This window comes from Hypomesus nipponensis, chromosome 1, assembly GCF_054491055.1.
Source record: "Hypomesus nipponensis isolate SF chromosome 1, ASM5449105v1, whole genome shotgun sequence".
In the NCBI taxonomy this organism is placed as follows: Eukaryota; Metazoa; Chordata; class Actinopteri; order Osmeriformes; family Osmeridae; genus Hypomesus; species Hypomesus nipponensis.
This window is the reverse complement of record NC_140361.1, coordinates 10254657-10279958: the sequence shown is the minus strand read 5'-3', so window position 1 is coordinate 10279958 and position 25302 is coordinate 10254657. Positions and strand designations below refer to the sequence as shown.

The following is a 25302-nucleotide window of genomic DNA, read 5'->3' as shown; positions in this document are numbered from 1 at the left end:
CTTTGGTGAATAACATGTCCCTAAGTCTTCTGGGTGGGTTTGGGTGAAAGTAGGACATGATTATTCTATGATCCCTCTGCCGGCTCCAACCTCAGTGAGTGTGATCTGACTTCCCAATGAGTTGGCATTAGAAGACTAAAGTAGGCTGCTCACAGGGAAACAGCAAATTAATATGGACGTCTTGACAAGCAATGAGATTTCTATTGTGAGATAGCAAATCACAAGGCTCATTGCCAAGACTGGGAGGAGCTAAATGTTACTCTAATGCATTCATCATTAGGGATTACTGAATGGGCTTTGCAGTGTGTGATCAAATGGTTGCCAGCTAAGCTGTGGGAATAGCACACAGGCCTGATACAAAAGTTGGCCATGGGCTGTCTATGAGAGGAAACAATTGTTCTTCATTCTTCTTAGTGAAAGTTGGATCCCATTTTCTTACTTACATCTTACTTGTATGATTGTTCTTTTTTTCATCCATTTATTCTTTCCCCAAGGTTACATGAGCTATTTTGTCAGATGACTCTGTAATTGTTAATCAGCGTACTCTTGTAGTCCCAGCACAGTGCCCAGCCTGAAGGATGCTGTCCATTACACCCTCCCCTGTTGGGATGTGCATCGTCACAACGATAAACCTGACCTCTCAACGTTTGACATTCATTTGTGTTGTGGTTGTTCTATGCTGTAGCCGAGCTCTCTAACAATGTTTATCTTATGATCTGTACAATCTTAATGACCTTTTTGTGCCTTCTCATGACCTCTCTGTCAGAGACCAGGCTGAGTAGAGCTCTCTATATGGAAGACGATAGTCACAGTTTGGTCTTCAAATTCTTTTAGAGGGGAGGTGAGTGCAATGAAGTGCTCCGTTTGGATGCCCAGCTGAAATGCCTCACTGAAATGTCAGTTTTGTTTTCTCTCTGTCCCTTCCTCTCTTCCTCCTCCATTCTCCAAAGGGCATCATTGTTCTGAGAATGCTACTCGGCTCTTTTACGCGCCAAACTGGTTATAATTAAATAAGGCAGTGGGAAGAATCTCAGGAATATAATTAAAAAAGAATGGAAACGAACAGACCTTAAACTGATCTTACAAGGAGTGGTGCTTGTTAATGTCAGTCTCATTCACACATTGCTAGGGAGTTTTACCTGAATATTTTACTCTCTTCTCCATCATTAGCACATCATTAGTGCATTGAAACCCAGTGCCAGAGCAACTTAATGGTAGCAAATTGCCCTCTCTCCTTCTCTTTTCTTACCTTTCCATCAAATCTAAGTATAATTAATGTGTACCATGCCTAGCTCACTGATTATGCTCGCATGTAATTTGCTATTTGGGTTTACCAGAACTCTGGGGAACGTTCACAAGTAGGGACAGACTTACATTCATGCTGTCCCTGTGTCTCCCTGCTTGTCTCTCAGTTTTTTTCTGTTTTCGACCATCCTGTCTTGATTTATGTTAATAACTGTTCCAACAGTCATCTTTCTGTGTCTGAGCATATTCCGCTAATGAGACAAGAACCAACATGACCTTGTTTACCCAAACAGCTAGCTTACATACTGTATCTCAGTAATCATCAGATTCATCTGTAATTATGCTCAGATGTAGCGTAGAGTCTGTCTTGTCTGATGTTTCCTGTGACTACCAAATTTCTTGTTTCTTTTAATGACAGTGGCTAATGACAGTTGTTTTTCAGTCTCTTGCGTATATGTTATTTTTGCCTGCACTGTGCTTCATGACATTAGTCCTGGAGCGGTGTTCTCTAACAGAATAATACTCAGTACACGGTTGTTGTAACCACTGGCTGTCCTGTACTGAACCAAAAGTACTAGGTAACAATCCACTGTATAGATATTCCTGTCGATTTCGTGATTCATTAGAAGCTCTCTATTGAACAACAAGCTGTCACCCAGCCTCGCGTCCCTCCCAGTCAGTAATGCACCTTCAACTTATAGGAAGTGACAAGATGCCAGGCCTGCCAGTGTGGCCAGACCAGCAGAGAGGGAAATGTCACAGCAGACCCTGTCACAAGCGTTCTCTCTCCTGTTTAATGAGATCCCAGGCTCTCAGATGAACCGGAGTCGAGTGTGAGAGCGAGCGTCTAAAGAACGCAGCCGGGAACACGTGGACCTGTGAGAATGCAGTAATGACTGTACACTCTGCTGCTAGATCACCAGCGTTGGACCTAAGGCCTCCCCTAGGACCAGGTATGTGAGACCAGGAGGTCTGCCTGGTCAGAGTGCTGGGGCCTGGGCTGAGGAGAGGCGTTCTTGTCATGTGGAGCTTGTTTTGTTTTTCTCTTCAAAGCCTCGTTTCATATCACAGGCTTTGTTTGGAGGAAGTCATCTTAATTAGGTGGAGTCTGTTCTGGGGTTTGAACGAGGGATGTTCTGAAGCTGGCGTTCCTTTTGCACACATCGCCGTGCTTTAGAAAGCAGTATGCTCTTTAATCTCAGATGTGTTCACACAGTCAGCGTGAGGAGGTGCATGTACTTTCTTGTGTTAATTTCCTTTAATTAAGTCTAAACATAGTGGGTACATTTCTCCTGCAATGGTTATATGGAAATGGTTGTTTCAGACGAAGGCAATGCATGAAATGAGTTTGCGAGACTGCTATTTTTTGTGTGTTAATGGGTGTGTAGGTGTGTGCAGTTTCGTCACAGAAGTTGTGGTGTTCACTTCAAAGCTGCCTTTCGTCAGGCACATTTTGATGTTTAAAAGAGCGCTGTGCTTTCCCCCGAATGTACACTCCCACAATGGGACTCAAGGCTGCAGTATCAACTCAAATGAGATGAATAGTATACTTTCTTTAGCTAATACCCTAAAAGCCCCTTTGGTTGTAATAAAAGGCGAGACAGGGACCCAAACAATCTGTGTAAGACTGTGTGAGACTGAAATGCTCTCCAATCCTCTTGGTGTCACATACCTAATGTTTCGCCCTCGCCCTCGTTTCGGAATTCACTGCTACGTAAATATCTGCAGATTGCGAGCGTCATACACATCAAAATAACACATCAAAATAACGCTTTCATGAGGGAAAACATGACCTTCTTTTGACTCAGGTTGTACTGAGGAAAAACGATTTTGTCAAGACACATAATGCTACATCATAACAGACGTATTGGAACCACAGAGGGATTGGGAGGCACATTGTTGCCACTCAATTCCCTTGCAATTTGCTCTCCTATTTGTTTGCAGAAGGTGTGCAGTCATTCACCAAGGACCCAATCTTCCATTTAATTAAGAGAGGCATTTTAATCCGCAGTTTAATTACTGTTCTACTTGGGCTTGAATAACACGTTTCTATCCATAAATCAAACGAACAAACATAATTTGTTTGGTGCTTTTGAGTCTTCGTTCTGTTTTGTGTTTTAATTTGAGAACATATTCCACACAGAGACTCATCGAACAAACCTCTTGTACAGATCCTCTGTTCTTTGATATAAATTGAGATAGCAGTTAGCTGTCATTCTGTCATAAAAAGACTCTGATATGATGGCATCATACTGCTGCATCTGTTCATACTCAGCATTATTAGGAATTGACCGTGTGGACATGGCAGATATGAGAGTGAACCTATCAGCCACATTCTGACAGTTAAATAATAAAGCAAGTAACCCTTGTAACATAAGCAATACCCCATTGTATGAGATCAGTACAAATCACCCTCACCATGTGGGGAATAGGCACTAACTCAAACACTCTGACACACACACACACACACACACACACACACACACACACACTATCTCTCTCTCGCATAGAGATTCCAAATCAATATCCAAACCATTAGGAAGTGTGTATTTTGCCAGTACTTCTAACAGTGTCATACAACATTCAGAATGATGTAATCTGCAGCGAGATGGTGGCGATGGCTATCATACATCACAGAGCTTGCTCAGCCAGTAGCTGATATCTGTCAAATAAAGACTATAAATATAGAGTGTTCAAGGAGAGAGCCAGATACAGTAACTGCATCTAATGAATGGGTATCTGTTTCATTGAAGCTCTCATTTGAGTCTATTGGGACCCCCGCTTATGCTCTTTTGGTATCTCCAGCTCAACTGGTGGTGGGGGGTGGGGATCTGGCCAGGGATGCTGTGATGGGCGGGAGGTTTGTGTTGGAGAGACTCATTTGAAAGACCGGCCTTCCACCAAGAGAGCCCTTCCTCGAAACATGCACACGCACACGCACACGCACACGCACACGCACGCACTCCTATATGTGCGTGTGTGCCGTCCTCATGTCGTCAATGAAAGTACAACTGCGGCCCCGAAAGCACTTAACCAGCCAGAAGTGCTGACATGAATAAAACATGGCTTGTGGTTCACCTGATGAAGGGGACACAAAGAGCATGCAGACAAAGTGCTCCGATCACATTCCTCTCTGTCAGCCAACAGGGTACCTAAACAGAGGACAATCATGTTAATGATAATGCAGGTCTAATTTCAAAGCAGCCTCTTTAGAATGAGAGCAGGGGCACAGCTCAGATAAATAAGTATTTTCATGGCATGAAATCACTGGGAAAATTACTGTTTATCATTGGAAGGACATTGACATTCAAAGGATAATAATGTGTGGCTGGAGGGTGAATCGTTCAGCGTGGTCATGTGTCAGGTGAGGTGGCGCGGCACTTCCCCTGCCCTGGTCTTTTACCCATCCAATCAAACAGAGACAAGAAAAGTCAGTCCTGAGCGACTGTAGCAGTGTGTTTGTGTGTGTGTGTGTGTTTGTGGGTGCGCAGTCATCTGTGTGTGTACGTGAGTGTGTGTGCATGCACCCGTGAGTGTCCAAGCATATTAAGTTGTGTGATTTTGGCCCGTGTGTGTGTGTGTGTGTGAAGGCACCTGTGTAAGCCCGCTGTGTGTGTGTGCATGTGTGCCCCCGCGTGTCAGCCTGCCTGAGCACTGTCACGACAGCCCCTGTCACACACGCCAGCAGTGTGACGGCTACAGCTGGGGAGGGAAGGCTCTGGTACACGAGCTGCAGTGAGTTCTGGGAGCCGGAGGCCTGATGTGTTTGTCCTGGCTGCTGGTGCAGCCCAGCCTGCTGGGGAGGGAGAAGGGCTAGGGGAGGGGGGTTGGGAGGGGAAGTTGAGACAGTGTGGGGGTTGTGCAGTTGAGGAGACAGGAGAGGGGATGTAGAGGGGAGGACGTAGGAGAGGGGAGAGAGTGGAGAGGGGATGTGGGAGGTGGGGAGATGGGATGGTGGAGAGGGGTGGGAGGGGGTGGAGGAGGAGGGGAGGTGATGTATAAAAGGAGAGGGGGAAAGGGGAGGGGGATGTAGAGGAAGGGATGCAGGAGAGTAGAGAGAGGGAACAACCTCGCCACTAACCCCCATCAGGAACATGACCCACAGCTGCTACAGGCGGGGGCCCCAAATACTCTGTGGAAGGATTGAGCTGACACACACACACACAGAGACACACACACACACACTCACGCACTCACACTCTCCTACACAGCCATACACCAAAGAACCTCCTGGATGCTCTTAGTCTGTGAGTCAGTCTGGCAGTTATTAAGCTGCTGTAGCTGAAACCACAGTCAGGGTTCTTCACAGTGACACATGGTTAACCTCCTGTGGGTGTTTATGCATCACAAGTTATTTGAATATTAATATATATATATATATATATATATATATATATATATAACCATCATTTTTCATTAACATGGTTGGCATGTTACCCATGATCCAAACCACCTATATTGCTGGTTTTGGTTCATTTCAGTGCATTTCATTACCACAACGCATAACATGATAGTGGTGTGTGCTGTTGCTGTGTGTGTCAGGGTGAGGGTTGGATGAAGGATGTGGTGTCTATGGGTGGATGCTTACTGGAAGATGGCCTTTCTCTGCGCTGGTGGGTAGAGACCAGGTAGGTGTTGGCAGGAATGTGACGGACAACAAGCCCTTTCACCAGAGAACCAGAGAAGAGCCTCTGTCTGTGTGTGTGTGTGTGTGTGTGTGTTTGTGTCACACACTCCCGTCATACCAAATGAAACCTAGCATTCTGTACTCACACACATAGCCACGCAATAGAGTCAATGTCCTGATGAGAACTGCTTTCCTAAAAATGACAAGGACTAGAGTGGGTGAATGAGAGTTTGTGGAATACCAGTGGTGACAGAATCGTAGATTATTTGGATTGTCCTCTCAAGGTAAGAGCAGCCTTTTATGTTAAGGTTAAAACAACTCTCATGTAAGTACATAACAATACCTATAATACAAACATTTTAGGTATATAAGAAATGCTATGTCATTAAATGGTATCACGTGTAAACGATATAGGGCATTGTTACAAAACTGTAAGAAAGCGCAGTTTGAGGAAGGGTTGAGTGTAAGTTGTAAAGGGACGGTTGAAGGTGGTAAATCCAAAACAAGATCAATATTAACATCTATATCTATTTACCTCTGGAAAGGCCAACCTCCTCCATATCACCTTTCGCTGTGTAATAACTTTCCATGAAACCATGAAAAACTGCCGCTACCTATATCTCTGTCAGAGAGGCCCCATTAGCAGAGCTTCAGTAATAAGTGTAAAGTGTATCTTCTTATTGCCTGAGATTCGCGATATCTCTTGATTCTATCACGGTGTACACGTGGCGTTAGAAGTACGGTCGCTTTGATCTGCTGACAGTTTATCTGCTTAGTTGAACTGTCTTCTGTTGGGGAGTCTCTCTCCGAAGCTTTGTGTCTTATCTTTGATGATGCTGAGATGCCTTGTTCTGTATTTCACTTCTCAGTGGAAAATATTCCCCTCCTGAGGCTATTTTGGCTGGCTGCGGTCTTAGAAGGACGCAGAAATGTCACACAGCGACCGTGCAGGGTTTTTAAATTGCGGAGCGGTCTGGAGGACAGCTAGTTATTTTCTCGTAAACAGCGTCAGAGAGTTTGTGTCTAACTGAGGTGTGAACCCTGCCATGGCAACGCCAGGACCGGAGCCTGGATTTGGCAGCGTGTGTCTCCAAGCTTACAACACTTAGCGAGGGGACTTTCCCTCTGGGGAGATAAGAATGCCTCAGTGATCACAAAATGCCACAGCCAGTCAACCCCATTAATAATGCAGGTTTAATGCTTGACTAGTGCTAACGACGTGTCAAACCTGCGCGGGCGTTTTGGTCTGTGCTAAGTCTACAATGTTGCTCTATTCTTCATGGGCCTCTATGTGATAAATCTGTTTTGATTTATAGTTGGTTCAGGTCTGTCTTTTTACAATTTTATGTAACCCAACATACGTGCGTATGTGTGTGTCTGTGAAGGTGTGTGTGTGTGGTGCTTGTATGCATATGTGTGTGTGTGTGTAGACGTGTACGCGTGACGGTGTATGGCTCTTGCACTTGTCTCTGCCTGCATAGGCGTGCGTGCTGTGCTTGAATGTGTGTATGTGGGCGTCTGCCTCCGTCACTCTGATCTGGGCACATCTGAGGCCTGCCATGGCTGTGTGTCGCCGGTCGGGGAGGAAAGAAAGGAAAGAAAGAAAGGAGAGGAAGGAGCAGACCTCAGTGTTCTGCCAGCCGTCAGTCCGCCCTCTCCAGTGAGCCTGGCCTCCCCTTCCGGCCTTGGCCATGGCTTCCCTTCCTCCATCCGCTGTTCTGCTTGTTGTTGTCGCTGTGCTGGTGTTGATTCAGCTCGATTTCCCGTCCAGTAAACAAAGTGGTCACACCGCCACAACCGGTCTCAGGGCGTCACTGTCTGTGGTCTCTACACTGTCATAGTAACCCAGCCGTGTTGTGACCATTGGGGAGAAACTGGGTCTGGCGGTTTCATAGCCGACTTCTAATGAGGTTGGAGTGGCTGAAGGAGCTTATTTCTGTAGTAGAGGCATTAACAGTATCTGAGTTCCTGTCCACATATCTGATGAACCATGAATACAGAGGATTACTCACAGAGCCAGTGGATTATACTGAGGTACAGTATGGGTGACAGAAAGGAGGGGGAAGTGCTGTTGATTCTTCGGAGATAGAAAATTGCACGTGAACAAACAAGCACCAAGAGAGAGAGAAAGAGAGGGAGAGAGAGAGAGAGGAAAAAGCAGAGAGATATGAGAAAGAGGAGGAAGGGGGAGGAAAGAGGTGGAAAGAGGAGAGAGGAGAAAAATGGTTGGAAGAGAAAAAAAGAGAAAGCAGTGGAGAGAGACTGTGAGAGGGACGCATAGGATATTTATGAAAAATCCCAAGGCGAGGCGATGAGCCTGCCGTGAGTCTAATGTTTTCCATCCCTCAGGACAAGTTCACTCAAATATTGACACTGCAACAAAAGATGCCTATTCATAGCACATTTCAGGCACAATTAATTTTTGCAGCCCACCCATTGCAGCAACCTTGAATGCTTTCTCTCTCTGTTTCCCCTTCTCTGTCTGTCTCTCTCTCAGTTTGTGCACACAATTGGGTGTGCATATACTTGTGTGCAAGTGTGTGTGTGTGTGTGAGGATGTGTAAAGTCAGGCATTGGATTGAGCTTGAGTGTGGCTAAAAGGGTTGGCGGAGTGGTGCAGTACAGGTAGGGGTGGTGACCTGGTGCAGAGGATGAGAGGGGATTTGATTGGAGATGAAGACAGAAGCTCTCTGACAACTCAATGACCAGAGATGAGCCGTGTCACGACCTGGAAGAACAACTCCTCACAACTCACTGCCAAGAACTGACTGATTCTGAGAGGTTCTTAGTGTGTGTGTGTGTGTGTGTGTGTGTGTGTCCCTGTGTTTGTGGAGAGAGTGGGGTGAATCCCTAATGCTTTGCTGCATCCCACCTCTCAGAGCCGATCCTCGCCTAGCCTCCCGGTGTTTGGAGGAGAGGGCCTTAGTCTCGGCTGTTTCCTCCAGTTTAATGGAATAGAATAACAGGGAAGGATATGCTTGAGCTGCAATTCTTGTATGAAATGTGCTATATAAATATAGTCTTATTATATGTTCAACTTCTGGGATCCTTAGAGGCACTTGTGTGTCATGTGCAGTATATCACATCCTGCTGCAGTATCCTTCACTGGGACTTAGTTGTCTAGTTGTCTTGGACTTCAGAGTCACTTTAGTGCTCTTTATTTTTCTTCTGAATAAGATGATTGGGTCAAAATCAATAATGGAGCAAGTTATGTAAAGGAAATCCTTTTAAAATAAGACTTGCTGTCCTGCATGTACTGTACGGTATAGAACTTTCATTCTGACCTGTATGTGTGGGTTGTTATTGACCTCTGTGTTGTTGAGTTTGTGTTGTCGCTGACCTGTGTGTTGTGTGTGTGTGTGTGTATGTTGTTGCTGACCGGAGTGTGTTGTGTTTGTGTCGTCACTGACCTGTGTGTGTGTGTGTGTGTGTGTGTGTGTGTGTGTGTGCAGCTGCAGGACGGCCCTCGTGGCCGGGATGCCACTGTGTGCCCTGCCAGTCCACGGTGGATCCTGAGGGGCAGGAGGAGGGCACTGAGTGTGGGAGGCTCAGAGGGCCCCACCAGCCTGGAGACATGAACCTGTGCTGGAACGAGATCAAACGGAAGTCTCACAACATCCGGTAAGATGCCATTAACACTGGGGCTTTCAGCGGGGCTTAGAAGCAGTCCAAACAGACAGGTTCAATGGGGCTAAGAGCCTGTGTAAATGCAGGCTTTCAATGGGCTTGGAAAAAAAAAACATTTCAAAGGGGATAAGATGCTGCTTCAATACTGGATTTCAGTGATTCAAAATGCTTCAAATGCTGGGTGACAACGTGGCAAAAACTGATTTAGAGTCTGTGTGAGTCGAGACCAAGATTCAAACTTCAAAGATCACATGGGGGATACAGTTGGTAGATATGTACTACTGTACACTTATGGTCATCATTTCCGGTGCTTGGGATTGACAAAGGCCTTTCTTCTCCTCACCATTTGTCAGTGAACATTTGGTTTTTCCACAAAGCTATTCAGGCCCTTTTGTTTTAAGCTGGCTATGATTAGCTAAAGCATGACTTAGCCAACAGTTTCATTGGCAAACTAGAGGCAGAGAGAAAGAAAGGCAGAAAGGGGGAGAGAGTGAGGGAGAGAGAGATGGACAAAGAAAAAGAGGAAACTGCATAGAGCAGAGACAGTTGGTTGAAAGGGTTGGTGTACTGAACAATCAATGACTGGGGGTTTGTTCACCTGTTTTGTGGGTTCTTGGCAGCATCATTTACTAACTGCAGTGTACACTATGTAACTATTATGCCACTATAGGAAATGCAGCTTTTTCTTCATTCTTTTCCATTGTTTTCACCTGGGGTTTAGAAACATTCAGTCTTTGGTGTGCAAATGACAACACATTTGTTGCAACGCTGGGTGGCTTTACTGTCTAATCATGTTGTTATTCTAGCAGAATGTTTAAGCAACTTTTATTGACATTACAATGTGCCAGTGTTTTCCCTTGCACTTGCATTCCATATTCTCCATGTTCCTAATATTCAACTAGCTAGTGCCTTCCGTGCCTTCGCTTCTCTGACTATTAAGAACCCATTGTCTTCGTAATGGGCTGCCTCGTGGTAACGTGTTCCTCAATACATGTGTGCATCGACTTATTCATTATTGATATAATGTGGGTTAATGTAGCAGCCTCGAGAGCTACACTTCAGAGGTTTGCATCAGCAAAACAATTAGAGCGAGCTCGGTCGTTTTCTAGTACTTAATTGGGAGGCGTCCAAGCTTGGTGTGTCGTTTGTATGTCTTTAATTTTGCTGTCATCCTGTTTACTCCATTTGCCCCCTTTAATTACTTACTTGACCCTGGTGCCTCTCTGTGGGGGAATGGAGGCTAGCGGGGGGAGGATACTGGGGAGATTGTGGAAGACAGATTCTCCAGCAGCGCTATGTAACAACATCACTGTGGATGGCTGGTATGTTCACAAATTAGATTGTAGAGAAACGTGAGAGAGTGAGAGAGAGACTAAGAGAAGAGACAGACCCCAAAAGAATAGAAATGGAGAGATCTAGACTGCAGAGGGGGGCTGTGTGGACTGGCCTGTCTGTGGGGGGGGGGGGGGGGGGGGGGGGGCTGTGTGGACTGGCCTGTCTGGAGAGGGGGGCTGTCTTTTTACTGACTAACTGGCTACTTCCTCAACACTTTCTAATCTGTCAAACAGTCTTTCCTGCATTAAATATAACCCTCCTCTCTCACTGTTCTTTTATTGACTGTATCTAGATATCTATCTGTATCAGTTGCTTGTTTCTTTCCTGTGTGCGGTATTGTGTGTTTGTTGCGCAATTGAGAGCTCGATTGATTGCTTATGAAGTGGTACTGATTATGGTTCTAATCAATGCCACTACATCGTGATTGAACACGTCTGTCATAATCAACTGGGAATGATTAGTAATATGGATATATTGGACAGCCCTTCATTTACTGTGTTAAGAAGGAGGACATTAATCAGGTTGAATACTGAAACTGGGATATACATTTACATAAAGAACCGAGATATTATACCTCATTTCCATTTAAAGCGTTGTCTGCATGTAATGTGTGCAGCTTTCGTTTGGCTGATTCTGATCAGTATTTTCACATTAGGATTTACTGACACTCTTGTTGTTCATGGAACAAGCTGTCCTTGTCTGAGACGAAACGTTGCATTGCCCTTGGGCCCTGCGTTGTGGAGAATGCCCTCGGGGGTTGGCGTGGGTGGCACAGTGGCACGCTGGGCATGAGCAAGTGGCCGTTCTGGGACACATGTCTGGGATGGTTTCAGAGCAGGGCCACCTACCTGCCCTGACCCACACTGTGAGAGAAGCCTCTCTGCTCTATGGGTAGACATTGTTCCCTGCTCCCAAACACTGTACCGTCCTTTGTTGTTTTTCTCCTCCCATCTCTCTCTCTCTCTCTCTCTCTCTCTCTCTCTCTCTCTCTCTCTCTCTCTCTCTCTCTCTCTCTCTCTCTCTCTCTCTCTCTCTCTCTCTCTCTCTCTCTCTCTCTCTCTCTCTCTCTCTCTCTCTCTATGTCTCTTGTCTTCCCCCCCTCTTCTCTCTCTCTTCTGAGAGCGCCCTCTACAGTAACTCAGTTCTTGCAGCAGCCCTGTGCAGTGCCCTGTGGCTGTGCGGCGTCCCACTTTCCCTCGACCAGCTCTGCCTTGCAGCTGCTCATTTTACCCAGCCTGCAGGCCCTATTCAGCTCCAATTACATGCTAATCATCTTGGTTTGAAGCTACAGCAAAGGGTCAGGGGTCAAACCAGGGGACCCCCAGGCCAGCGGAATGGAACTCAGTGATTTGACTGGAAGAAAACTAAAAAAGGAACTTAATCTCACTGGATCGCCGAGTCATCCATCATTCAGTGAGATGCAATTGCAGGGTAGTCAGCAAGTGACTCCTTGGTGCTGGGAACCTGGTCATTAGATTTTGTCAATGGTGGCATATGTACTGTTCAGCTGTGTTATACTTCTGATGCTAGGCTACAAAGATTGGGGTGACAACACTCTGATCGGAAGAGATGCAACCTGTTAACTCTGTTCCTTTTAGCAAGCAGAGAAAACATGTTGTTTTGAATGAGACAAGGAGGACTGAGGAGTGTTTGCAATGCAGAACATCACCGCCTTCTCCTCCTGAGAATGTTGTTTGTGTCATGCAGACCAGGGAGGGTAGTGCGGGTTGCTGATTTAATTATGGAGCGGGGGGAGGCGGGGTGGGGGAGGGAGGGGAGGGTGGTAGGGGAGGGGAGGGGGGGGGGGGTTACTCCAACACTTTGGCCACATCTCGTGGCGAGGCCTGCTCTGTTTCTGCGGCTGGCAAACAAACCAACTTTGAGACACTTGCCAAATCAAATCAGAAGGGAACCATGAATCCATGAATTATTAAAAAAGGACTTTATAAGCAGATCAGAGATGGCAATTTAAGCGTAGCAGGGTGAGCTGATTGAAGGGAGGGGGTGAGCTGACTGAAGGGAGGGGGTGAGCTGACTGAAGGGAGGGAGGGTGAGCTGACTGAAGGGAGGGTGAGCTGACTGAAGGGAGGGAGGGTGAGCTGACTGAAGGGAGGGTGAGCTGACTGAAGGGAGGGAGGGTGAGCTGATTGAAGGGGGGAGGGTGAGCTGACTGAAGGGAGGGAGGGTGAGCTGACTGAAGGGAGGGTGAGCTGACTGAAGGGAGGGAGGGTGAGCTGATTGAAGGGGGGAGGGTGAGCTGACTGAAGGGAGGGAGGGTGAGCTGACTGAAGGGAGGGTGAGCTGACTGAAGGGAGGGTGAGCTGACTGAAGGGAGGGTGAGCTGACTGAAGGGAGGGAGGGTGAGCTGATTGAAGGGGGGGAGGGTGAGCTGACTGAAGGGAGGGAGGGTGAGCTGACTGAAGGGAGGGTGAGCTGACTGAAGGGAGGGTGAGCTGACTGAAGGGAGGGTGAGCTGACTGAAGGGAGGGGGGGTGAGCTGACTGAAGGGAGGGTGAGCTGACTGAAGGGAGGGAGGGTGAGCTGACTGAAGGGGGGGGTGCTGAACTGTGAGTAGAGGAGCCGCCCCCCCATCAGAGCCGAGCGCTGTGGAGATCAGAGCCAACGTGGTGGAGCGATGCTCAGGACTACAGCAGTGCCACTCCACTTTGTAAAGGAGAGATAATCAGGTTTTGCACTCCTACTGTACCAAGCAGGAGGCTTTGATGAAAAGACCTGAGGACTGACGTAATGAAGACCTACAGTAGAAGGCAGATGATCAGGGAACAGCAGGGAAATCTGAACAATGTTTGAATCTGATGCTGCTTCTCTCTATATTACATGCCGACTTCCTCCTCTGTACTGTCAGATAGCTGATTGATGCTCATTAGAAGACGTTCCCCCACACAGATCACAACACACACGTACACGCAGACGCACATATACATACTCATATACAGCACATACATACATAAAATACAACACACATGCGTGCACACACACACACACACACACGGAGAGTTGAGTGGATTATTTTTTTGAGGTGGGAGTGTATTCACCACAGAGGCTGTGTCAGCTGCCGTAGAGAGCTTTGCTCCAGACTGCTGCTGTGCAGTTACATTCAAGTGCCTCTCGTTCCACGAGAACACTGACTCTTTTATTGTCCACTACAGTATGCCCTTGAAATCTTGTTTGTCTGTCTGTGTGTGTGTGTGTGTGTGTGTGTGTGTGTGTGTGGGGGGGGGGCTTTCATAAGGGTTATGGTACACAGTTTGAATGTTTTTAAATATTTGTGTATGTGTGCTGCTTCTCCTACTGTAATGTAAGTTCTGGAAGATTCACTAGCACACAAAGTTCTTCAGTTTGTGTCATACAAATACTTTCAGGCTCTGGCAAACAATAGGTACTGTATTTACACACAAGCAACTGTAAATGAGAGAACGTTTGTTTTCAAAAGTATGAATCACACAGAGCTGTGTATGGATTCACGTAGATTAACCAGTGACTCATTGCCGCTCGATAGAGAAGAAACAGGCAGTTAAACAGTTCTCCTTACTTCTGGCTTGTCTGACCCAAAAACCCATCCTGAAAATATAACACACACACACACATTGATTCCTGCTCTGTCTGCCCTTTGATAAGGGATTTGTCGTAGCTTTGTAGTAATTCTTGGTCCACCTTTTTGCCGCTTCTCTCCAGCCCTCCACCCTTTTGCTTTGTGTAGAGAGGAACATGCAGGAGGGGGGATGATGCCAGCCTCAAAGACAAGGCCTTGAGACACGCCTTGCTTTCCTATAAAGAAACAATTCAATTTCTCCCTCTTTAATCAAACTCTGAGCCATAGTGGTCCCTCTCGGTTGTAATCCCTCCCCATGATAACATCTTGAGTTCTAACTCATTCACTTTAGAGGTGGCTCCGGGGAAAGGGTGAGGATGGGGTGTGTGGGGGGGGGGGGGGGTTCTTGGGTTTACAGGAGGCCTCATGCTGCCACTAGTGACTTTTTATCCATTTGTTGTGTGTGATCCTGATGCACTGAGTGCCTGCTATTAGCTAGTGCAGGAGGCAGGCCCCTATCAGTCCAGCCAACAGCCATGACACATCACCTTCCATTAGAGCAGTCTTATGGATTACCTTTTGCTGCTTCGTGAAGCCTGGTGGCAGTGGCTATTGAACTTGTCAAACAATACACACACACCAACACACACAGACTCACACGTGAACACACATTCACCCATACCCGATGGCTGTCGCCACAGCAACATCCATGCCTGAAGTGTATTGGGTCAGGCTGTCCACCCCTCACAAGCTCTTTAGTCCTCCTCTCTTCTTCTCTCTCCACTCCTCCTTCCTTTCGATCTTCCTCCTGCACACCCCCCCCCCCCCCCCCCAGACACACACAGTCTCTCTGGCGTCTCCCATCTCAGTGCATCAGCAGATTGCACTCCCATGGAGAAAAAAGGCTTATCAATTCATCCTGGTGTGTGCTCACCGGAGATGAAACACCTGGGGTCCTCTCGGAGGCCGTGCCGTCCCCTGGCAGCACCTGCTCCAGGGCCCCCTCCAGCACCCGCTCCAGGCCCCCTCCAGTAAGCCCTCCAGCGCCCGCTCCAGTGCCCCCTCCAGGGCCCCCTGCAGGCTCCCCTCCAGGGCCCCCTCCAGTGCCCCCTCCAGTGCCCCCTCCAGCGCCCGCTCCAGTGCCCCCTCCAGCGCCCGCTCCAGTGCCCCCTCCAGGGCCCCCTCCAGTGCCCCCTCCAGTGCCCCCTCCAGCGCCCGCTCCAGTGCCCCCTCCAGGGCCCCCTGCAGGCTCCCCTCCAGGGCCCCCTCCAGTGCCCCCTCCAGGGCCCCCTCCAGTGCCCCCTCCAGGGCCCCCTGCAGGCTCCCCTCCAGGGCCCCCTCCAGGGCCCCCTCCAGTGCCCCCTCCAGTGCCCCCTCCAGCGCCCGCTCCAGTGCCCCCTCCAGGGCCCCCTGCAGGCTCCCCTCCAGGGCCCCCTCCAGTGCCCCCTCCAGGGCCCTCTCCAGGGCCCCCTCCAGGGCCCGCTTCGGAGGTGGACTGGCAGCTTCAGCTGCATGGGCAACTGTTCCATGACGGCATCGGGCCCTTTCTTTTGTCTCGCCTCCGCTGTGAAATGGAAGCCCGGAAAGTGATGGGTGTGTGTGTGAGAACCATCGTCTGACTTGTGGCAGTTTGACGCGCCCCAGTGAAGCCGCCCTGTGTGTCTGTGTGTGTGTGTGTAGGTATGTGTATGTGTGTCTGTGTGTGTGTGTGTAGGTGTGTGTGTGTCTGTGTGTCTGTGTGTGTGTGGGTGTGTGGGTGTGGGTGTGGGTGTGTGTGTGTCTTTGCCCATGATGGACAGCCTCACTTAGAGGTTTTAGAGGGCTGGGGCTGAGTGGTGTGTGCTTGTGTTTGTGTGTCTGTATGAGATATACTGTACATGAGAGAGAGAGAGAGAGAGAGAGAGAGAGAGAGAGAGAGAGAGAGAGAGAGAGAGACAATGAGTGAGTGGGTAAAAGGAACTGTTGAAGGTCGGACAGAAAAGTTGTTTTCTGTGGAGTCTGTGATACTCCGTGTGTCATGTGTGTGTCTGTGTAAACATTGCGCTATGACCACATTGTGTGTGGGTCGGGTTACATTCAACATGTCAAGAGAAACTCCCATGGGGATTTCTGTGGGCAGAGGTTTAGAGCCATGAGGCATGCACACACACACACACAATCTCTCTGTCACACAGGTGTGGGCTAGCCCCATGCTGACTGTGGGTCAGTGAGCATCGTCAGAACAGAGGACAGACTGTCCCTGTGGGGGCGGGACACGTGTGATGGGTCCGACACACGGCTCAGACCACAACGTCCCCTGCCCACAGCACACCCAGCTGGAAGAAGCCCTCAGACGGAACGCTCAAAATACTCACAGATCTGGACAAGCATTGCGCTGAAACAATTCCCTTTTACACATACATGAAAGAGTCAGCCCTCATGCTCCATTATCTTTGCCTGACATTAATCTTGCTTTCTCTCTCTCTCTCTCTCTCTCTCTCTCTCTCTCTCTCTCTCTCTCTCTCTCTCTCTCTCTCTCTCTCTCTCTCTCTCTCTCTCTCTCTCTCTCTCTCTCTCTCTCTCTCTCTCTCTCTCTCTCTCTCTCTCCATTCCTACTTATCACAGCATTGACAGTTGAGCCTTAACAAAGTGCTTTTCCACATCTCTTCTATTTGAAGGACACAAGACATTTCAGTGAGTGGCTCCAGCTTCAAGTGCCTTGAAGGGAATTTGACAGATTGTTATCTGTGTTTATAGCAGCAGCAACCCTTGTGCACTGGTTGACCCAGCTCATGAAGAGTTGGCCATGTGACATTAGCTGTTAAACTGTCTCGATGGCTAGCTTTGTGGCCCATTTATGTTGTATAATATCCACAATATTCGTCCGCTCACGTATCTATGGCCATGTGGTAGTCAGTCAGCTTTGGCAGTGGTACTCTCTCTCTCTCTCTCTCTCTCTCTGTCTCTCTCTCTCTCTCTCTCTCTCTCTCTCTCTCTCTCTGTCTCTCTGTCTCTCTGTCCCTCTGTCTCTCTCTCTCTCTATCTCTATCTCTATCTCTCTCTCTCTCTGTCCGCAGTCTGTGTTTTGACAGTGGTGGGGTATGACATTCTGCAGGAATAATGATATTTTGAGTGCTGGCTGCAAGCTGGGATCCAGTGTGTAATTGAAACACTGGGGCATTTTCACACTCCACCTCCCCCGTGCCCAGCTGTGATGCTGATGGAAGCTCTCGGATTCCCTTAGACAATCTCTCACACCGCTGGCGGGTGGCAAAAGGAAACACTCTCCATTTTATTTCTTCCTAGGTTGCTGCCCACGACAACCCCCTTGTTGTTCTATTTAATGGTTCACCTTGCCCCCTCGCGTGTGGTAATATACGCCGGCCGTGATTGATAGATTTGGTTTCCCCGAACATGCATGTGGATGTGGGCTGTATTAAGAAGACACATGCATACAGGACTTGAAGGCATATTTATATTGTGACGCCTTGATTCAACTCACAGAATTCCATTCACGTACTTTTCACTCTTGCTTAGTGCTTATTATAGAGCCTCACTGTCTCGCCTTGTGTCTTTGTCCTGTGTTGATCCACCTCTGATATCTGAAGAGATTGTGTCTCTGTTGTTGTTGTGTAGGTAGCCAGGCTCGGAGGACAAGCAGCTCACAAACATCACCTGTGTGCTTAGAGTGTCTGACCACCTGACTAGCCACTAGCTCAACTGAACTGTGTGTGTGTGTCTGTGTGTGTCCATGTGTGTGTGTGCGTGCTTGTGTGTGTGCGTGTGTGTGTGTGTGTGTGTGTGCGTGTGTGTTGGCAGGGTGCGTCTGGAGGCCTTCTCAGACAACAGTGGGAAGCTGCAGCTCTCGCTGCAGGAGATCATCGAGTGGCTGACTGCCAAGGATGAAGAGCTGTCTGAGCAGCTGCCTATAGGGGGCGATGCTGGGGCGGTGCAGCACCAGAGAGAGTTCCACCAGGTTTGTACTAGAACCCATCTACTACACTAACACACCATTCTCAAAATCTGCCGTCTGAACAAATGTATATACGTACATGTTTGACAGACACACTGCCAGTGTTACAAGCCAGCCTGTTTGAATTAGTCTGTGGTTGCATGTTATTGATCAAACAAATCCAAGCATGTAATCACAACACAGCATGGGTTTACTGACAGCAGAAATTCATATTTTTTTCTTGTTGGAAAGTAAAATTCCATCTCGGCTTCTTTTTAATACTGCAGAGCTAACCTTAGCATGATTGGAAACAAAGGAAGTAGGTAAGCACTTGCAGTGACTTACAGTGGGAGTTGCCTGCATTCAATTAGAAAGCACTTTGAGTTCAGGTTCTCTTAAATTAGCAATCCATCAAAAATAATATCTCCATCTTCGTGTTTAAGACTGTTGCGATTCTCTGAGCGGAACATCAGGAGGAACAGAATGTCCGCCCTATTTGTTCAAGCTACCTAGTGGTGAGATGAAATAAAAAGCCCTGAATCGTCCTTAAAAAAGACAAGTGTCTTGTCTGAAACCTTTTTAATTGACACATTGAGTCCTTCATGTGTAGATGGAGTGGAGGATGAGGCTAGTAGTAAGTGGGGGCCAGGTAAGAGGAGGCAGCTATGGATCAGAGGGATGAGAGAAACTCACATCCACACGTCTCAACAAAATGAGAACATTCTTACAATGGTGCTCGCATCCTGTTGTTCCATTTTCCCCAACAAAAAAACAACTCCATTCAGTTTAACACAAAGCACACACAAACACACTCTGATAGCAGATGCATACGCACAAACACAAACACACACTCTGTAATTGGTCCTGTAACGACAGCAGAATGTCGTTTTCCACCTTTCGTTCCAATTTTCTGTGCTGTCAGTTAATGCAGCGTCTAAGAGAGGTGAGCTGTTGACAGTGCGAGTATCCCATCCCCCACTCCTACCAGATCACCCTCCCACTATCCCCCACCCCGACCAAATCACCCTCCCAATTAACCAAATCCATCCCATCGCTCTCTCACACGTACACTGCTGCCCAGCTCCCCCACTCAGCTGCTTCCTCTCTCCTCCTACGCACCATTTTGTTACTTAGCATGAACCTGTAAAAATCTACTGCCAGGACCGGAAAGTCTCTCAGCAAATGTTCAGTAATCCCCCACTGTCCATACGTCCGCCTAACATCGCCAAACCCCCTTAAGCCCCCCCCCCCCCCTCCGTCTACTAATGTCCCTCCCATCCTTCTCTTCACCTTTCCTCTCCCTGAAATGTTCCAGTTTTTCAGTGCAGCATTCCTTTATAATCCATCTAACACACTTGGGCTCCCCAAGCACTACATTGCTGTAAAAGTTTTCTGACAAAACAGGGAGGAAAATTGCATCCGAGTTTTCGGTGGAGAATTACGACGTTTTAAGAAATTTGAATTATTGATCTTAAGTGGATTTATTCTGCTGTCTTTTTAGAATGTGTCAGTTAGTGTCCCCGTGTGTGTGTGTGTGTGTGTGTGTGTGTGTGTATGTGTGTGAGTGAGCCAGGGACTGAGTGAAAGAACAAACTGAGAGAGAGTGTGTGTGTGTACTGCAAAATCTTTTCATACACGGAACAGAGGAGATGAATGGCTTATGTGTCCTCTGTGTTCAGAAACAGCTCCCAGTAACTGGGTTCCCCAGAGGCACTGGAAGTAGATGTAGGACCACGCACATGTATGGAGGATATAAAGTCCTCCCTTGCTCCAACTCGCTCTCTTTTATGTATAATGGATCCGGGCCTGATCTGAGGACTTTATTAATGTTCTCCCAGCCAAAGACGGAGCCCCTCACTGTGAAATTTAGCTGGAATTAAAGTTTTAACGCTGTGGTGGTTGGTTTAGGGAATCCAGCAGCCACACCTTGGGAATCTGTACTGGTAGGGCAAGGAAGACAGACCGGGGGGTGGAAGGAGAGTTGAGAGAGAGGGGTGGGAGGGAGGGAGGTGCCTGGAGGGTGGGAGGAAGGCAGGGAGAAAAGGAGAAACAACATAGCCAGAGAGGCCTACATAGAACGAGTGCAGTGGGAGAGAGAAGAGAATCGTTTTTCTGCGTCGACTCACCGGGATATCTTATCGGCACCTGCAGCTCCTGATGTTGCAGACGTTTGCATGTGTGCTTAGCAGCGGGTGGATTTGCCAGTTCAGTGGGGCTTCCTGTTTAGCTCTGTGGCGGCGGAGGGGAGACGAGCGCTATCAAGTGCGACTGGCTGCAGTCCTGCCGGTTAATAGGCTCTGATCGACAGCCACCGCTGGGCCTCTTGCTGCTGGTAATTCATGTCTACGATTTTGAACAAAATTGTAATCTCTTCATACAGTAAGAGGATTGAGGCCTCTGGCTTTTTCTAAATAAACGATTTGACTTTAATTCCACGCTATATCGTATTAGTATAGTTTTTACCTACGGGACGTTTAGGGAAGAATGGGGATTAGTGCATCGGACTGACACTGACAGTCTTTAAGACCCAGGGGAAGCTTTGGGTGGATCTCTAAGTCTGCAGTACATTCATGTGTTCAGCTCAAGGTTTTTATCATTTAAATAAGCGGTGTGCTCTGAAATCAGAAGCCGTTGTAGCTGGGCTTTCCACCTCATTTCCAGGTGACCAATAGTCCATGACATACGGCCTCCTATTCAGGTGCAGGCTCTGACAGTGCAGCGCAGCCATCCTGTCCTGTGTCACTAAAGCTGGTCTATTGTGTGTGTGCGTGTGTACGTGTTTGCACATGTGTGTGTGTTGTTCCCATGTTCCAAGTGAGTCATTTCTTCCTGCTAATTTCTATCCACTACATTTGTGCGAAGGCGTGCTTACGTGTGTGTCAGTGCGTGCATGTGTGTGTCACTGTGTGTGTGTGTGTGTGTCACTGCGTGTGTGTGTGTCACTGCGAGTGTGTGTCATTGTGTGTGTGTGTCACTGTGTGTGTGTGTCACTGTGTGTCTATTATGTGCCACATGCTTTCATCTCTTGGCTCCTGTCCTGCAGGCGTTCATGGAGGATGTCAAGTCTCGAGGGCCCTTCATCTACTCTGCCCTGGAATCGGCCCAGGCCTTCCTGGCTCAGCACCCCTTCCAGGAGCCTGAGGAGACCCTGGCTGATGGGAAAGGTCTGCACCTCGCCCTGCCAACCAATCAAGCATCCTGTACCCTCTCTGGCCCCACCTCACCCCATCCTGGCCCACCTAAGTGTGGGCTGAACAGAGAGAGAGAGAATGAGAGTGAGAAAGAGAAAGAAAGATGGAGAGGGAGACAGAGTGCTCCTCAGTGCTATCAAATGAATCCGCCATTAGGGCTTATTAGCACTGATGTGTCTTCCTGTGTCACTGTGTGGTTTGAGGGAGCAGTTGGGTCGGGACCAATTAACCCGACTCACCAGCATACAGTACAACACCATCTGGTCAAATCAATAATATAGCAGGCAAGACTGTTTCCCCACCCACTCATCCACCCCCTGCTGTTTTCACCACCACTGCATGTACACACGGGGCTTAGCAAACTCTCAATCTCTCTCTTAATCTATCCATCTCCCTCCCTCCTCCCACAGTTTCAGTCACCTGCTAACATGTACTTGAATCGATTGTCCTTGTCCACCCCCTTACTCCCCCCTCCCACACACACACACACACACACACACACCTCCCCACCACAGAAATGTCTCCACGGCGACGCATCCTCAACGTGAGTCGCTCCGTGTGGAAGCAGGCCAACGTGGCCAGTGACCTGTGGGAGAAGCTGACGGCTCGCTGCGTGGACCGCCACAGGTCAGACTCACTCAGGGAGCGCCACAGGTCACAGGTCAGACCCTCTCAGGGAGCGCCACAGGTCAGACTCACTCAGGGAGCGCCACAGGTCACAGGTCAGACTCACTCAGGGAGCGCCACAGGTCACAGGTCAGACCCTCTCAGGGAGCGCCACAGGTCAGACTCACTCAGGGAGCGTCACAGGTCACAGGTCACAGGTCACAGGTCAGACCCACTCAGGGAGCGTCACAGGTCAGACTCACTCAGGGAGCGTCACAGGTCACAGGTCAGACCCTCTCAGGGAGCGTCACAGGTCACAGGTCAGACCCTCTCAGGGAGCGTCACAGGTCACAGGTCACAGGTCAGACCCTCTCAGGGTCACCCTCACAGTACCAGAGCGGCCACAGCCATCTATCCAGTCTGTTTATCCACCTCTGGGTTAGATACCTTTCACTATCCATGTGGTTGATGAAAAGGCCATGTTGGATTGGATTTATTTATCCTTTGCAAATACAAGTAATCCCACAGAGTAGAAATATCTTTGTTCAACAGAATCCCCCCATTTTGAAATAGAACGATAGTTGCAAACACAATAAAGCAGGTTTAGGTTTGTGTGCGGTGAAGAGAGATACAGTTGTGTGTTGTGGCAGCCAGTGGACTGTACGTGGAAGGTGTGTGTGCGTGTGCGGGTGTGTCACCAGGCACATGGAGCACACCCTGGAACGGCTGCTGCAGACGCAGGCTGCTATGGAGGAGCTGGCGGTGGCCCTGGAGCAGGCGGAGGGGGTGCGGGAGGCCTGGGAGCCGGTCGGAGATCTCTTCATCGACTCACTGCAGGACCACATCGATGCCACCAAGGTGCAGTTAAGGGCTCACACACAAAGAGCAGTTTCACTCACTGCAGGGCCACATCACATCAACGCCATTAGGGCGGAGTTAGGGCTAGCACACACACACACACCCACACACTGATACTCAGATGTGAACTATCACAGCAATACACTCTCTCTCTCTCTCTCTCTCTCATTCTGTCTCCTTTATATTTCGATGACGATGGGAGTCAGGTGGCTGAGCGGTTAGGGAATCGGGCTAGTAATCTGAAGGTTGCCAGTTCGATTCCCGGCCATGCCAAATGACGTTGTGCCCTTAGGCAAGGCACTTCACCCTACTTGCCTCAGGGAGAACGTCCCTGTACTCACTGTAAGTGGCTCTGGATAAGAGCGTCTGCTAAATGACTAAATGTAAATGTAAGTGACACGCACCTGCAGTTTCTTACAGAACACATGAAAAGTGAATATTCATTAAACAAAATGATTTGTAAACCTGTGGAGTACATAATTGTCCCACCTGAGATAATTGCTTCTGGCATCTCCTACGTGGTAATACACTGTGGCCAGTTGAAAACAATAGTCTAGTGCAGAATGAAAGCCGTGAATTGAGTCGCATTGTTAAGGCAGACAATGAGGCACAGTCACTTTTCTATAGGGGCTTCCAGCCCACCCTTCACAGTTCAACACCTGTTGTCTGAGCTACGTGTCAATTCTCAACAGGAAATCGAACTGGATTAGTCGCAGGAGCTATGTTGTCTGTCAATTATGGGTGCCTGTAACATTTCTTCACTTGTTCTTGCAAGGCCCTTAGACTGACAGTTAGTTTCCAGAACATGACCTTAGCAGTAGCTGACGGGGGAGATGTGTCAAGTCCCTGGCTGCTTGGATGATGTGTGGAATCCCAGCATACTCATTTGTTTGGTCGTTGCTGAGTGCTGGACTGTCATTGGACATGATGGTGAGTGTCTGGCTGTAATTGAGCCAGGCTTTTCATTAGGGCAAGCTCTTGACTCAGATCATGGCTATGTTTGGACTCTTGTCTCTGCAAACACATGGTCACTGAGAGCTCCAGGGGAGAACTAACAAGCCTGTCTGTGGAATACACACACGCATGCTAACTGCCTCATGTTTTTGTAATGAGGCTGATGCATATCTTTCGTAAAACAGCCACTGTGCTGCCCACACACAAACACACACACACACCGTCATGTCTCTATCACGAGGCAGCACATCTTTCTTAAGAGCTCCTGTGCTACAGATGTAGTACACCCCCTTACACACACACACACACACTCATACACACACAAATACACACACATATACACAGATCATTAGTACCAAGGTCTTACCTCCTGGGTAGTGTCTGCTGAGACCTAAGGGTCCCAAGGTTTTGTCAGGGCATAGCCTCGAACCTATACTCTGACCTATCTTCATTATGTTCATAAATGTGCAAAAGCTTGAATCTAAGTGAGGGACAGTATAGTGAATACAGTTCTCAAACAGTCTATTGTTTGCTTTATTGTTCCCTCCCTCCTACAGTAAAACAACTTAATATAATCACATACTTATGTATTGGTCTTGAGAGGGCATATGGAGAACTTTTTTGAGGTCATCCTCCGCTCTTTCCTCTTATAACAAATGTCACTCTTCTGTCTCTTTCCGCTCTCTCTCTCATTTTTCCTCCTCTTTCTCTCTTTTCTCTTTCCCTCTTTATAACCCTCCCTCCCTCCAGCTCTTTAAGGATGAGTTGACCCAGGTGAAGGAGGGCATGAAGCACATCAACGACCTGGCACACCAGCTGGCCATCTCAGACGTCCACTTGTCCATGGAGAACGCTCGGGTCCTGGAGCACCTCAACAGCAGATGGAAGCTGCTGCAGGTGCTGCATTCCTCCAACCTCCGAACAGCTTCCTGACAACCTCATTATAGCTTCCCAACATCCTCCTTTCAACCTCACAACAGCCTCCCCCCCCTCCAACCTTAAAACAACCTCATAATGACTTCCCATCAACCTATCCACAATATCAACCAATGTCTCCTTGCCCGCCTCCTCTCAGTTTCCCTCTCAACCTCTTCACAATGTCCCCTTGTCTTTGCTGTAACTAGCCTCACTCTCCCCGTAGCCTCCCCTCAGCCTACCACACTCCTCCCTCCCCACCTTCGCGTCAACCGTTCTCCTGATTTCCCATCAGCGTCTCCTCTCAAATCTCTTGTGTCTATGGACGATGCTAGTTCAGTGTATGGGAGAGTGTGGCAGAGACAGAGATCTCTGGAGACGTGTGAGGGGCTGGGAGAGTACAGCTGAGCTGTATGTCAGGGCTCTGCTCCAGCCTCTGCTGTGAGTGCATCATTTCAGG

The 25302-nt window shown here is 48.3% G+C and overlaps 1 protein-coding gene across 4 annotated transcripts in view; it reads left to right on the top strand.

Annotated features, from left to right (window-relative positions):
• Positions 1-25302, top strand: part of drp2 (dystrophin related protein 2) — an 89455-nt gene that overhangs the window by 36550 nt on the left and 27603 nt on the right. For 2 of the 4 annotated variants that reach the window (XM_084688187.1, XM_084688054.1), the window contains exons 1-7: positions 6028-6156; positions 9325-9493; positions 18186-18342; positions 21362-21482; positions 22025-22136; positions 22817-22973; positions 24678-24824. In XM_084688187.1, the coding sequence (XP_084544313.1) occupies positions 9447-9493; positions 18186-18342; positions 21362-21482; positions 22025-22136; positions 22817-22973; positions 24678-24824 (741 nt within the window). In that variant the 5' untranslated portion in view covers positions 6028-6156; positions 9325-9446. Of the gene's footprint in view, positions 1-6027; positions 6157-9324; positions 9494-18185; positions 18343-21361; positions 21483-22024; positions 22137-22816; positions 22974-23788; positions 23904-24677; positions 24825-25302 lie in introns of those variants that run through there. The other 2 variants (XM_084688118.1, XM_084688265.1) reach the window with 2 other exon arrangements.